This window comes from Argopecten irradians, chromosome 14 (genome assembly GCF_041381155.1).
Source record: "Argopecten irradians isolate NY chromosome 14, Ai_NY, whole genome shotgun sequence".
Lineage (NCBI taxonomy): Eukaryota > Metazoa > Mollusca > Bivalvia > Pectinida > Pectinidae > Argopecten > Argopecten irradians.
In genome coordinates, this window is record NC_091147.1 from 32,273,033 (window position 1) to 32,289,821 (window position 16,789).

Here is a 16,789-nt window from a genome sequence, read left to right on the forward strand (position 1 = left end):
GTGTGAGACTAATAGAATCTTTCACCCCCTTGAGTATGAGACTAATAGAATCTTTCACCCCCTTGAGAGTGAGACTAATAGAATCTTTAACCCCCTTGAGTGTGAGACTAATAGAATCTTTCAACCCCTTGAGTGTGAGACTAATAGAATCTTTCACCCCCTTGAGTGTGAGACTATTATAATCTTTCACCCCCTTGAGTGTGAGACTATTATAATCTTTCAACCCCTTTAGTGTGAGACTAATATAATCTTTCAACCCCTTGAGTGTGAGACTAATATAATCTTTTTCCCCTTGAGTGAGAGACTATTATAATCTTTCAACCCCTTGAGTGTGAGACTAATAGAATCTTTCAACCCCTTGAGTGTGAGACTAATATAATCTTTCTCCCCTTGAGTATAAGACTAATAGAATCTTTCACCCCCTTGAGTGTGAGACTAATAGAATCTTTCACCCCCTTGAGTGTGAGACTATTATAATCTTTCAACCCCTTGAGTATGAGACTGATAGAATCTTTCGCCCCTTGAGTTTGAGACTAATAGAATCTTTCTCCCTCTTGAGTGTGAGACTAATAGAATCTTTCACCCCTTAAGTGTGAGACTAAGAGAATCTTTCACCCCTGGACCTGGAGTATGAGACTAATAGAATCTTTCATTCCCCCTTTGAGTGTGAGACTTATATAATCTTTCTCCTTCTTGAGTGTGGGCTCATTTTCATCATTCAAGCAATGCAGGCTTGATTTTATGTATGGACATTGATGATGTCATTGACAAATTAGGCTATGAAGTAAGGCTACATGTACTGATAAAGCAATACTAGTTAGGGCTTTTCACTTTTTGGTGAAAAGACCTATTGTTTTCGTTAAGTTTCTTATTCTTATTATTATTCTTATTATTATTCTTCTTCCTGTTTTTGTGAACGCTCTATCGGTCAAACGGTAAGACATAGGATAAAAATGATTTCAGTATGTTTAAACCATGCATCTGAAGGTGTTCCACGAGCATAATTAAGTAGGTCAAAAAATCCAAAATGGCCGCCATGACGTAAACCCTAAAAACGCAAAAAATGCTATAACTCAAAAAGTATGAAAGCTATTTCAAATCTGAAGGTATGTTATTGTAGGGAATGAACATATCTAACTTTCACCTAAGACATGTTTCCACAAAATATGTCTCGTTAAAAAGCGCGCTATTAGGTCGAATTTTACCAAAAGTGACTATTTTTAGATTTTTTTTCATTATTCATTTTTTCCCCAACTTTTTTCAATACATCGATTTCGGATGTCATTTTGAAGGTTTGGATGTCTTCAAAAATAAAATTGGTCCACTTATTAATTTTTTATGACGTAATTAATATTTAACTAAGATTTTTTTGCAAATTTCGACAATTATATTTTAAAAATCTCCTCTGATTCCACCAGTCCGATCAAGCCCTAACTCACACAAGATCTTCCACTTATTACCGTGACTAATTCTTGTTAATATGGTGTTAATTCAAATTCAAATATGGCCGTAATGACGTCATTTCCGGTTTAACCTAGACAGCCATAACTCGTTAACCACTGAGCCAATTTCTTTCATTTTTTAAATGTGATGTAGAATAGCATACTTAGAAACTTTGTAATTGTACATTTTTCTCTAAAATGTCAACTTCCGGTTGTTTATTGACTCATAGTGCAAAAATCGCCGTTTTCGGTGAAAATCACGAAAAAATCTTCTTCTCAAGTTCTACATAGTATAGAGGCTTCATGTTTTGCATGAAGTAAGCTTAGATAGTTGACTATCGGGTTTGAAAAAATAAAGGAGCTTGACCTTCGTCCAAGGTCACAGAGTGCGTGTGATTGTAGAGTTTGGAAATAATCCTGTGAAAAATTCAGCTCATTGAGACAACCGTAGTTCGTTAACTACAACGCCAATTACTTTCATTTTTGGATATGTTATGTAGAATAGCCTACTGAGAAACTCTGTAATTGTACATTTTTCTCTTAAATGTCAACTTCCGGTTGTTTATTGACTGATAGTGCAAAATCGCCGTTTTCGATGAAAATCACGAAAAAAAATCTTCTTCTAAAGTTCTACATAGTATAGAGGCTTCATGTTTTGCATGAAGTAAGCTTAGGTACTTGACTACCGGATTTGAAAAAATAAACGAGCTTGACCATCATCCAAGGTAACAGAGTGCGTTTGATGGTAGAGTTATGAAAATGATCCTGTGAAAATTCAGCTCATTGAGACAGCCGTACCCGGTTAACCACACAGCTAATTCCTTTCATTTTTGGATATGTTATGAAGAATCAAAAATGAAACAATTCATTTCGTTACCACTTTTCTGTAAAACGTCAACTTCCGGTAGGAAATAAGGGACAAAGTTCAAAAATGCAATTTTTCGACAAAATCATTAAAAAATCTTCTTCTCAATTTCTAGAAGGCCTAGAGACCTGATATTAAGCATGAAGCATGCTGACATAAATGCCTACCAAGTTTGTTAATGTAATTGACCTTGACCTATATCAAAGTGCACTCGGGCTAACAATCCTAAAATCTTCAAATGAATTATTGTAAAGTTCTGAAAGGCCTACGACATGGTATTGGACTTTTATGTACGTTTGAAATTAAGCACTACCAAGTGATTTATAAATGACCTTGTAAACGAAGTAGCTTTTAGGTTGAAAAGTAAGGCTACATGTACTGATAAAGCAATACTAGTTTCAGCTGTTTTAGGTCAAACCTTTCATTAATAGATCAAAGGTTATAACAAACCTCTGGGGACCAATGAAATAACTTGGTTATAAACATAGTTCATTATACACATATTACAGACATATAATAGGAACCTTGTTGGGAAATGAAAACTACTACGCTGTAACCATGAATTTGTTGTTAGTTTGTCTGTTATAAACTTGATAGAAATCTATATTTTATATACTAAATTATCTGAAAGTCGTGGCATTGTTTAATTGCAGTTATATGTAGAGAGCTTACATTAACTGAAATGGTTTTGATTTAAATGTTTTCATCTTTCCACAGAAATGGGGAAGCCATACAATTAGATGCCAACCTTCATCATTGTCGAACTGAAAAATGTGATACATTCCAAAACGAACCTCTTTGTGAGGAACAAGATTTCACCTGCAAAGTTGTGGAAGTGTATGGATTCGTATGAGAAATTGTGCAACTTGACTAAACATTTATATTAAGTTGTTTTTCAAAGTTTGGAAAGAGAAATGCTGCATTCTGCAGAGTGATTTGCTCTTTGGAACAACAGATACTGTTATTGTAATTTTAATTTGAGTATATTTTATTATCCCTGCTTTCATCATCAGTGATACATACCATAATATCAAAGCAGAAAATATATCAAATTCCTTAAATGTTCTTGCCCCAGAAGTCTAATAACATAACAAATATCTATTATACTAGGCCTGCTCCCAAGATAAGATAACTTTATAAAAAGGAGAAAATAGACTGAAATATGTGAACAAGGATGCGTTCAAATACCACCTATAAAATTGATAATTATGTATAATATGTATATACATCTCATTAGTATAAAGTTATGTATTATACGTATATACATCTCATTGGTATAAAGTTGTGTATTATACGTATATACATTTCATTGGTATAAAGTTGTGTATTATACGTATATACATTTTGACGATACAATGGACCTCTTTTTCAAATTCAGTTGACCATTTTGTTTAGAATATTGTGACAATAAAATACAATTTTGTTAAAGGCCCACTACCTTTCCGGAGCAAAATATAAAGATTTCTTAAAACATTAATTACCTCAGAAAATATATACCGATGGCCTAAGATGAGGTTACAACACCAAACATATACAAGACTTTCTGCGTAATATATAATAACAATGGAGAGTCATTTCGCTGTTTTACCGTCTGCCGCAGTGATAGTCAACTACCGCGCGGTATTTAGGACGACGGGGGGAAACATAAGACGACCCGCGTTATGAAAATTAACATTTTAGTTATTTTAATTAAATTGTTTAGGAGGTGATAATAAGTGTAGTATTAACGTTAAGTTAATAACTTTTGCCACTCGACAAAATTATTAATCTCGTTTTTAGCTCACCTGGCCCGAAGTGCCAGTGAGCTTATGTCATGGCGTGGCGTCCGTCGTCCGTCGGCGTCCGTCGTCCGTCTGTCCGTCAACATTTCCTTTAAATCGCTACTAGTCATAGAGTTCTGCATGGATTGTAACCAAATTTGGCCACAAACATCCTTGGGGGAAGGGGAACAGAACTTGTATAAATTTTAGCTCTGACGCACCGGGGGCAGGAGGGATGGGCCCAATAGGGGAAATAGAGGTAAATCCTTTAAATCACTACTTGTCCTAGAGTTCTGCATGGATTGTAACCAAAATTAGCCACAAACATCCTTGGGGGAAGGGGAACAGAACTTGTATAAATTTTGGCTCTGACCCCCCGGGGGCAGGAGGGGCGGGGCCCAATAGGGGAAATAGAGGTAAATCCTTTAAATCGCTACTTGTCCTAGAGTTCTGCATGGATTGTAACCAAATTTGGCCACAAACATCCTTGGGGGAGAGGGAACAGAACTTGTATAAATCTTAGCTCTGATGCCCCGGGGGCAGGAGGGGCGGGGCCCAATAGGGGAAATAGAGGTAAATTCTTTAAATCACTACTTGTCCTAGAGTTCTGCATGGATTGTAACCAAAATTAGCCACAAACATCCTTGGGGGAAGGGGAACAGAACTTGTATAAATTTTGGCTCTGGTCCCCCAGGGGCAGGAGGGGCGGGGCCCAATAGGGGAAACAGAGGTAAATCCTTTAAATCGCTACTAGTCATAGAGTTCTGAATGGATTGTAACCAAATTTGGCCACAAACATCCTTGGGGGAAGGGGAACAGAACTTGTATAAATTTTCGCTCTGGTCCCCCAGGGGCAGAAGGGGCGGGGCCCAATAGGGGAAATAGAAATAAATTCTTTAAATTGCTACTAGTCATAGAGTTCTACATGAATTGTAACCAAATTTGGCCACAAACATCCTTGGGGAAGAGGAACAGAACTTGTATAAATTTTGGCTCTGGCCCCCCAGGGGCTGGAGGGGTGGGGCCCAATAGGGGAAATAGAGGTAAATCCTTTAAATCGCTACTAGTCATAGAGTTCTGCATGGAATGTAACCAAATTTGGCCAGAAATATCCTTGGGAGAATAAGAACTGAGTTTGTACAAATTTTGGCTCTGGTCCCACGGGGGCAGGAGGGGCGGGGCCCAATAGGGGAATTATAGGTAAATCCTATAAATCGGTACTTGTCCTAGAGTTCTGCATGGATTGTAACCAAATTTGGCCATGAACATCCTTGAGGGAAGGGGAACAGAACATGTATAAATTTTGGCTCTGATACCCCGGGGGCAGGAGAGGTGGGGCCCAATAGAGGAAATAGAGGTAAATCCTTTAAATCGGTACTAGTCGTAGAGTTCTGCATGGAATATAACCAAATTTGGCCACAAACATCCTTTTTGGAAGGGGAACAGATCTTGTGAAAATTTTGGCTCTGGCCTCCCACGGGGGCAGGACGGGTGGGGCCCAATAGGGGAAATAGAGGTAAATCCTATAAATTGCTACTTGTCCTAGAGTTTTGCTTGGATTGTGACCAAATTTGGCCATAAACATCCTTGGGGGAAGGGGAACAGAACTTGTATAAATTTCGGCTCTGACCCCCTGGGGGCAGGAGGGGCGGGGCCCGATACGGGATTTAGAGGTTAATATTAAAATTCCTTCAGAAAAGAAACAATGAACCTGTATTCAGAACATTACTTGGCATTACAAACCAGGTGAGTGATACAGGCCCTCTGGGCCTCTTGTACATTCCCATTTTAAAAATCAAAAACCGTTCCGGAAAGGTAGTGGGCCTTTAAAGTAACATTCTATAACATGGAAAAAATCTATGAAACATTTGATTCGGTTTATTATTTGTGTTAATTAATTTCTGTCAATTCGTATTCTTAGTTGTGAAAAGGCATTTTTAATCCATCTAGGTGACACAGATGGTTTAAACACTTCCTTTTGTTTGAAATGCTCTTACTTGAATGGTGTTTTAGAATAAATTTTTTTTGGAATTTCCTATTTCTATACAAAAAATGTAGCTTGAATTGTGAAAACGATACAGCGATATACAGCATTTTTGTGTACCAATATTCAATACGCTGCTGAAACTCGAAATGTATCGGTATATCTATGTATTGATCCAGCCCTAACGTATATACATTTCATTGGAAATTTGTATAACATGAAAACGGACATGACATATAAAAAGGGAAGCAAATAATGGAGGACGGTGCAATTTTATGAAAACATTAAATGATCTAGTTGATGTACAAAAGTACAGATATTATAATATTAGAATCAAATGTAAAATTCATCTTACCACTTAATATGGCTTAAACGAAGTTTTAAACATGTATTCCGTTTTTGCATACTTCAGAGTTATCTCCCTTGCAAGAAAATATCAATTGTGACATAATTATATTGTGAGTAAAAATCATGTTATTTTCACTAAAATATATGACATATGCTTGAAAAAAAAACCTTCTTGTAAGGGCATATAACTCTGAAATACGTAAATAACGTATATTTACTGCAGCCCATGGGGTAGTTCTTAGCAGTGCATGGGAGGAAGTTATATATATATGTGGTATTTTGTACATCATAGGATATACAGTGAGCAATCTTGCATTGTATGCTGAATAAAAATATAATATCAATGAAAAGGAAGCAATTAGGAGTTTGAAGTAAACAGATGAAGAGCTTATGTATAGATAGATAGTATCTAGTGCATCAATTTAACTGGTAGACTCATGGCCTGTAGTCAATATTTCATAGGTCGGTAGTCAGAATCAAGTCACTGTCAGTTTCATATTTCTATAGAGTATAAACCAGGGCCTGTGGGTCAATATTTCTAGGGTAGTCAGATATCAAGGTCACTGTCAGTTTCATATATTCTATAGAGTATAAACCCAGGGCCCCGTGGGTCAATATTTCTAGGTCTGGTAGTCAGATCTCAAGATCACTGTCAGTTTCATATATTCTATAGAGTATAAACCCAGGGCCCTGTGGGTCAATATTTCTAGGTCTGGTAGTCAGATCTCAAGATCACTGTCAGTTTCATATATTCTATAGAGTATAAACCCAGGGCCCCGTGGGTCAATATTTCTATAGATCTGGTAGTCAGATCTCAAGATCACTGTCAGTTTCATATATTCTATAGAGTATAAACCCAGGGCCCCGTGGGTCAATATTTCTAGGTCTGGTAGTCAGATCTCAAGATCACTGTCAGTTTTTCAGCCCTCATTTTAGGTTAGTCAGATCTCAAGATCACTGTCAGTTTCATATATTCTATAGAGTATAAACCCAGGGCCCCGTGGGTCAATATTTCTAGGTCTGGTAGTCAGATCTCAAGGTCACTGTCAGTTTTATGTATTCTACAGGGAATAGAGCTAGGGCCCTGTAGTCAATATTTCTAGGTCTGGTAGTCAGATCTCAAGGTCACTGTCAGTTTTATATATTCTACAGGGAATAGAGCTAGGGCCCTGTAGTCAATATTTCTAGGTCTGGTAGTCAGATCTCAAGGTCACTGTCAGTTTTATGTATTCTACAGGGAATAGAGCTAGGGCCCTGTAGTCAATATTTCTAGGTCTGGTAGTCAGATCTCAAGGTCACTGTCAGTTTTATGTATTCTACAGGGAATAGAGCTAGGGTCCTGTAGTCAATATTTCTAGGTCTATATAATACTGTAGTCCCTGCAATGGTATGCTTGTAGGAATGAAAGCTGTAGTGTGAGATCTATGTACAAGTGATTGTGCACAAGTCATAAAATTTTTTTCTAGTCAGCATGTTTCTTGTATTGTGTCCCTTAGATGTTTGTTAAGCCCCATGTGCCACTTGTTATCATATAATCAATAGCAATGGCTTTCAAACACGCTTTGATTACAAAAAAAATTGAGAGCAAAATACGAATTAATAATATATAATCATGTAAACCAGATCATGTAAAGTGTAAACTGGATCATGTAAAGTCTGTCTATTGTACAATGTCAGATGTAAACTGGATCATGTAAAGTCTGTCTGTTGTACAATGCCAGATGTAAACTGGATCATGTAAAGTCTGTCTGTTGTACAATGTCAGATGTAAACTGGATCATGTAAAGTCTGTCTGTTGTACAATGTCAGATGTAAACTGGATCATGTAAAGTCTGTCTGTTGTACAATGTCAGATATAAACTGGATCATGTAAAGTCTGTCTGTTGTACAATGTCAGATGTAAACTGGATCATGTAAAGTCTGTCTGTTGTACAATGTCAGATGTAAACTGGATCATGTAAAGTCTGTCTGTTGTACAATGTCAGATGTAAACTGGATCATGTAAAGTCTGTCTGTTGTACAATGTCAGATGTAAACTGGATCATGTAAAGTCTGTCTGTTGTACAATGTCAGATATAAACTGGATCATGTAAAGTCTGTTGTACAATGTCAGATGTAAACTGGATCATGTAAAGTCTGCCTATTGTACAATGTCAGATGTAAACTGGATCATGTAAAGTCCGTCTGTTGTACAATGTCAGATGTAAACTGGATCATGTAAAGTCTGTCTGTTGTACAATGTCAGATGTAAACTGGATCATGTAAAGTCTGTCTGTTGTACAATGTCAGATGTAAACTGGATCATGTAAAGTCTGTTGTACAATGTCAGATGTAAACTGGATCATGTAAAGTCTGTCTGTTGTACAATGTCAGATGTAAACTGGATCATGTAAAGTCTGTTGTACAATAGTCTGTTGTACAATGTCAGATGTAAACTGGATCATGTAAAGTCTGTCTGTTGTACAATGTCAGATGTAAACTGGATCATGTAAAGTCTGTCTGTTGTACAATGTCAGATGTAAACTGGATCATGTAAAGTCCGTCTGTTGTACAATGTCAGATGTAAACTGGATCATATAAAGTCTGTCTTTTGTATGATGTCAGATTCAGTATCAACCAATAGAATTTATATGAATATAAGTGCTGTTACACTTACCATAAGTGATAATTGATGTTGTATAATTAAAATCTTTGATTGTGCTGGAGGAAGCCAATATCAGTAACTGTTGTACTCTAGATCCATGATAAGCTGCTTTGTGATAAATAATGTTGTGTTCATATTGATTCATCAATTGGATTAATATATTGCTCTATTTAAGGATTAACTTGAATAGATTTTTTATGTTATGGAGATATAACACAAAAATCTGAGTGTACTCTAAATAAACCGCGAAGCGGTTTATGATGAGAGTACACTCAGATTTTTGTGTTATATCTCCATAACATCAAAAATCTATTCAAATTAATCCTTATAATTCAATTTACTAAAGATAATCTCTTCAACATTTAAAATTCATTTTGGGACTCTTTTGTCTATGAAATTATTACGCCGTCATCTCAGCCAATCAGAAGCGACGTTACAAACGGCGACGCCATTTTTTCCTTTATGGGCTGATAAAGTAAATTTTTAAGCCAATGAAAATGCTCGTAACAAGCAAAATTGAATTATTAATAAATACTTTCTTTCTTATTAAAATATGATTACAAAATTATAAAAAATGTTGTGAGGTATGGAACAATACCTCCAGACTGATTTGGAGATGGAAAGTTACGTTCAGTTTGAACGTCCTATAGGGAGATAGATAAGTCATTTAGTGATGAGGAAAAATGAAATATATTAAGTAACAGGATAAACACGATATTTCTGAACTAAAACCAAGTACATTTGGTACTCAAGGTAAAAGGTCAACAGACTGTCTCCTGGTAAAGTACAGTAACAAAAAGGAGAATGAAGCTTGGGTCCCACAAGTCATTAGCTATATATATATATTCTTATGTTTAAATTACCTGGCCAGAACAGTCGAATAAACTCATGTCATGGGAACAGAGTTTGTATAAATGGTAGCTCCAACGCTCCTTGCTCTTGGGTAAGAGATGTGGGGCTCTTTAGGCCAAATAAAGAAAATTCTTTTTACTTAATATTTTTTATACTTATTAAACCAATTGTACTGGATACAGGCTCTATGGACCTCGTGTTCTTAGCAATTATTTCTTGAGAGCATTTGGATGTAAAATATCAAGGCTCCGGAAATTATCAGGATGGACAATGATGTCATATATATATCTTTAGGGAAATAAAATGAACTCACTATACATATGTATAGACGAAAAAAGTGAATCAGAAATTTGTTCTGAAATTTTGTTTTGTTCATTTATTCCATTTTCCTGGCTCACGAGCTCATTCAATGGGTCCAATGTTTGATAATAAAATACTGAGTTCAAAGTTCATACATAAGGACAATTTATAAATCAATATGTCTTACTAGTATTTCACTTGCCAGAACTTGATCTTCATGGCTCTAAATTATATACAAATGTATTATTCATTTGTCCTTCCCATATAAATCAGTAATAGCCAATTGCTATTTCATTTTGTATGCCATCCAGTCTGTCGAGTTCCTAATCATGTTTTCATATTTCTGTTTGATGTAAACTTCTGGTAATGGTGTAGTCATTTGTTATGGCCAGACACAAGCACCTAATCACATGTCAGCTTTCATATTTTGTAATCTAAAGGCATTCCATACAATATGATGTTATTGATATGTTTGTTTATTGTGATTCTGGAAACAATGAAAATCTGGCATTTTTAATTCCATGAACCGTTTATTGTCAAAACCCTACTTCTTTTTGCGCTCACTTTAAATTCCACATTTTCTTTCCTGACGACTTAGTATTTTGAAATTTAAATTTTCTAAATTTCTGCTGTATGAGTTATTGAAATTTTTTCTTGGAAATCAATTGTCACGACGTTATATCTCAAGCAAAAACCAATCACGTGAAAATAAGTCGGTCGACAGTAAACGCCCAGTTACAGTATTTGTCTTTTATGTATTAAAATGATACTCAATCTGTGTCCAATGTTCCAACGGTATGCAATAAACGGATAGCCAAATGCTTTTGTGTAATCACATCTTTTCTTGTTTGTTGTTATAGATTCATGGATCATCCTATGATTTTGGAATGATCGTATAAACATGATCCTATGTACAACATACCTGTTCCCAGGTACTCGACTGGCGTGTCAGCCGTTAAACTTTGTTAAAACATTATAATAAAATGTGGAGCGCCCGGCTAAGGTCAATTTTTCGGCTATATCGTTCAAAGTTTGAAACTTTGTGAGATAACACTATTTGTGTTTAGCAATTATACTCAATGTCAAGAACGACTTTCAACTGTGATTGTTGTCTCACCTTTAGTAGCACTGATGGAATATCAAGCTGAGAGCATTTCAAAGAAAGGAGTCAATACCATTTATTTATAAAAAAAATACCTGATGGTGTAACATTGAAAGATATTCATGGAGGGAAATGAGACATCATCTTTGGAAGCCCCGAATCACTCCTTTGAGATCACAGATCATTATTCAATCTCTCCCAGGGTGCATTGCGGTTCCCACAATTTCACCTCTTTAAACGGCCCTGTGAAATTTCAAGATTCTTGAAAAATGCATTTCAGACGCATACTAAATTCTTCGATACATATTGTAAGTTTCCTTTTGTATCATTTTCCTGTAAACGACTGTCAGTTCTGACATAATATAATTTTAAAATTCAATATCAAACCAAACAATAGTGGAATCTTTTGCAGATACACTAGATTTACTTGTAAGTAAATAGTCACGCTTTGCATATGACGTCCACTGTTTCAAAAACAATCACTGTGACGTCATATATCCTGGGAGCGCAATATATTAAACAATCGTCATGGCGTAATATTCTGTGACCCAAGGTCAACAGACCGCCAGTCCGTGAGTCGTTGACAGAGGTGAAAGTGGGGACCGGAATGATTATTAATCCTTTGAGAGATTGATCATTACTGACAGATGTGTCCTATACCTGGGAGAGATTGATCATTATTGACAGATGTGTCAAATACCGCTGCAATGAAAGCTTTACATGTATATGTAAATGAGGCACATACCATTAAAAATTTGTAAGTACCACTTAAAACCTTTTTTAACGTGTCATTTAAAATGCACTAATTTTAGAGTATACATGCTAGTTTACAGAATTTGATCATTAATTGTTTTATTAGGGTATCTATGATCAATTTTGAATTTAAAGTCACATAGGGCAAATGTTGACTTTTTAGAAAAATCTCCTTGGCTACATTTAAGCCTTTGAAAAGCAATTTTCCCTCTTGTTTTTAAAGTATCTGCTTAAAGATTATACGTATGACATGTTTTTAAAATGATTTAAAATTATGGACAAAATCAATAACATAAAATATTCGGAGCAAACCCATATTCTTAACTTTTATCCTGTCAAAAAAAAAAAATTTTGGCTTGGATTTCCTTGGTATTTTGTAATTCTAAGTACTATGAAATAAAACAAAAGGCAAGTATACGGAATATTCCATTTTATTTTCACAATTTGGATATTTTATGCAACAATATAAAACATATGAGTATACGAGTCTTTAACAAATTATTTTCGGTGAAATAACTATAAAACGATAAAAATGTATGATATAATTTCATACATAAAAAAAAATCTGAGTATTTTGTCGTTTAGATTATCCTCTGATGATAACATGAGATTTAAGTTCTAATTCATGTGTGTTTTAATACATAAAACATTGGATTTTCTGTATCCTCTTTACAAATTAAATTATATTTACCCAAATATCTATTTGAAATCACTAATATTTTAAATATAGATACACTTACCTGTATAGACATTTGATAAATAATTAATTACTAATTAATATGTTTTAACTGATTTAAAAACCTTCAATATATAATTATGAAATGTATGTATGTATATATTTTCTAATATAAAAACGTTTAGAAAAAAAATAATTTTTTGTTTAAAATTGGAAATACATGTACACTCCATCAATGAACAAAAAGTATGTGTTTATCTATCAGTTAAATATTGAAGAGAAATAAAATAAAGATCATCAAAAATATGTAGAAGCAAAAAGTAAGAAGCAAAAAATACAAAACCTGCTTAAATAGCTGTATAAAATGATATACGAGTGCTATTAGATTCAAGGCTATTATGTAGAGCGTGAATAACTCAGATCGACGACTATTATAAAAGGTTAAAGTTGATACTGTTTATCAATACTTCAGAGGTTTAAAATATCAGATGACGCTCCTATCTTATGGTGATTGCACAAACGTCCAACACTTCTGTATACTTTTATCAGATATGTATGATGAAGATGGGTAATCCAAAGGGAGTTACCACAGTCGAATGACGGCGTGGATGAAGATGTGTACTCCAAAGGGAGTTACCACAGACGAATGACGGCGTGGATGAAGATGGATGAAGATGTGTACTCCAAAGGGAGTTACTACAGACGAATGACGGCGTGGATGAAGATGTGTAATCCAAAGGGAGTTACCACAGACAAATGACGGCGTGGATGAAGATGTGTAATCCAAAGGGAGTTACCACAGTCGAATGACGGCGTGGATGAAGATGTGTACTCCAAAGGGAGTTACCACAGACGAATGACGGCGTGGATGAAGATGTGTACTCCTAAGGGAGATACTACAGACGAATGACGGCGTGGATGAAGATGTGTAATCCAAAGGGAGTTACTACAGACGAATGACGGCGTGGATGGATGAAGATGTGTAATCCAAAGGGAGTTTACTACAGACAAATGACGGCGTACACAGAGAAGATAAGATGTGTAATCCAAAGGGAGTTACTACAGACAAATGACGGCGTGGATGAAGATGTGTAATCCAAAGGGAGTTACCACAGACAAATGACGGCGTGGATGAAGATGTGTAATCCAAAGGGAGTTACTACAGACGAATGACGGCGTGGATGGATGAAGATGTGTAATCCAAAGGGAGTTACTACAGACGAATGACGGCGTGGATGAAGATGTGTAATCCAAAGGGAGTTACCACAGACAAATGACGGCGTGGATGAAGATGTGTAATCCAAAGGGAGTTACTACAGACGAATGACGGCGTGGATGGATGAAGATGTGTAATCCAAAGGGAGTTACTACAGACGAATGACGGCGTGGATGAAGATGTGTAATCCAAAGGGAGTTACTACAGACAAATGACGGCGTGGATGGATGAAGATGTGTAATCCAAAGGGAGTTACTACAGACGAATGACGGCGTGGATGAAGATGTGTAATCCAAAGGGAGTTACTACAGACGAATGACGGCGTGGATGAAGATGTGTAATCCAAAGGGAGTTACCACAGACAAATGACGGCGTGGATGAATGAAGATGTGTAATCCAAAGGGAGTTACTACAGACAAATGACGGCGTGGATGAAGATGTGTAATCCAAAGGGAGTTACTACAGACGAATGACGGCGTGGATGAAGATGTGTACTCCAAAGGGAGTTACTACAGACGAATGACGGCGTGGATGAAGATGTGTAATCCAAAGGGAGTTACCACAGACAAATGACGGCGTGGATGAAGATGTGTACTCCAAAGGGAGTTACTACAGACAAATGACGGCGTGGATGAAGATGTGTAATCCAAAGGGAGTTACCACAGATGGGTAATCCAAAGGGAGATGTTATCCAAGGATTACTACAGACGAATGACGGCGTGGATGAAGATGTGTAATCCAAAGGGAGTTACTACAGACGAATGACGGCGTGGATGAAGATGTGTAATCCAAAGGGAGTTACCACAGACGAATGACGGCGTGGATGAAGATGTGTAATCCAAAGGGAGTTACCACAGACAAATGACGGCGTGGATGAAGATGTGTAATCCAAAGGGAGTTACTACAGACAAATGACGGCGTGGATGAAGATGTGTAATCCAAAGGGAGTTACCACAGACAAATGACGGCGTGGATGAAGATGTGTACTCCAAAGGGAGTTACTACAGACAAATGACGGCGTGGATGATGAAGATGTGTAATCCAAAGGGAGTTACTACAGACAAATGACGGCGTGGATGGATGAAGATGTGTAATCCAAAGGGAGTTACTACAGACGAATGACGGCGTGGATGGATGAAGATGTGTACTCCAAAGGGAGTTACTACAGACGAATGACGGCGTGGATGAAGATGTGTAATCCAAAGGGAGTTACTACAGACAAATGACGGCGTGGATGGATGAAGATGTGTAATCCAAAGGGAGTTACTACAGACAAATGACGGCGTGGATGAAGATGTGTAATCCAAAGGGAGTTACCACAGACGAATGACGGCGTGGATGAAGATGTGTAATCCAAAGGGAGTTACCACAGACGAATGACGGCGTGGATGAAGATGTGTAATCCAAAGGGAGTTACCACAGACAAATGACGGCGTGGATGAAGATGTGTACTCCAAAGGGAGTTACTACAGACAAATGACGGCGTGGATGAAGATGTGTACTCCAAAGGGAGTTACTACAGACGAATGACGCGTGGATGGATGAAGATGTGTACTCCAAAGGGAGTTACCACAGACGAATGACGGCGTGGATGAAGATGTGTAATCCAAAGGGAGTTACTACAGACGAATGACGGCGTGGATGACGGCGTGGATGAAGATGTGTACTCCAAAGGGAGTTACTACAGACAAATGACGGCGTGATGGATGAAGATGTGTAATCCAAAGGGAGTTACTACAGACGAATGACGGCGTGGTGGATGAAGATGTGTAATCCAAAGGGAGTTACTACAGACGAATGACGGCGTGGATGGATGAAGATGTGTACTCCAAAGGGAGTTACTACAGACAAATGACGGCGTGGATGAAGATGTGTAATCCAAAGGGAGTTACTACAGACAAATGACGGCGTGGATGATGAAGATGTGTAATCCAAAGGGAGTTACTACAGACAAATGACGGCGTGTGGATGAAGATGTGTAATCCAAAGGGAGTTACTACAGACGCGTGGATGAATGATGTGTAATGGATGAAGACAAATGAGGCGTGGTGAAGATGTGTACTCCAAAGGGAGTTACTACAGACAAATGACGGCGTGGATGAATGAAGATGTGTATCCAAAGGGAGTTACTACAGACGAATGACGGCGTGGATGAAGATGTGTAATCCAAAGGGAGTTACCACAGACAAATGACGGCGTGGATGAAGATGTGTAATCCAAAGGGAGTTACCACAGACAAATGACGGTGCGTGGATGAAGATGTGTAATCCAAAGGGAGTTACCACAGACGAATGACGTGGCGTGGATGAAGATGTGTAATCCAAAGGGAGTTACCACAGACAAATGACGGCGTGGATGAAGATGTGTACTCCAAAGGGAGTTACTACAGACAAATGACGGCGTGGATGAAGATGTGTAATCCAAAGGGAGTTACTACAGACAAATGACGGCGTGGATGAAGATGTGTAATCCAAAGGGAGTTACCACAGACGAATGACGGCGTGGATGAAGATGTGTAATCCAAAGGGAGTTACTACAGACGAATGACGGCGTGGATGAAGATGTGTAATCCAAAGGGAGTTACTACAGACGAATGACGGCGTGGATGAAGATGTGTAATCCAAAGGGAGTTACCACAGACGAATGACGGCGTGGATGAAGATGTGTAATCCAAAGGGAGTTACCACAGACGAATGACGGCGTGGATGAAGATGTGTACTCCAAAGGGAGTTACCACAGACAAATGACGGCGTGGATGAAGATGTGTACTCCAAAGGGAGTTACTACAGACGAATGACGGCGTGGATGAAGATGATGTGTACTCAAAGGGAGTTACTACAGACGAAT

The 16,789-nt window shown here is 37.3% G+C and overlaps 1 protein-coding gene across 1 annotated transcript in view; it reads left to right on the forward strand.

The window, feature by feature from the left end:
- Window positions 1-6,662, forward strand: part of LOC138307830 (GTPase-activating protein skywalker-like) — a 76,149-nt gene extending 69,487 nt beyond the window's left edge. The window contains exon 10 of the mRNA XM_069248735.1: window positions 3,025-6,662. Coding sequence (XP_069104836.1) covers window positions 3,025-3,160 — 136 coding nt within the window. The 3' untranslated portion in view covers window positions 3,161-6,662. The remainder of the gene's footprint in view (window positions 1-3,024) is intronic.
- Window positions 6,663-16,789: the final 10,127 nt, after the last annotated feature.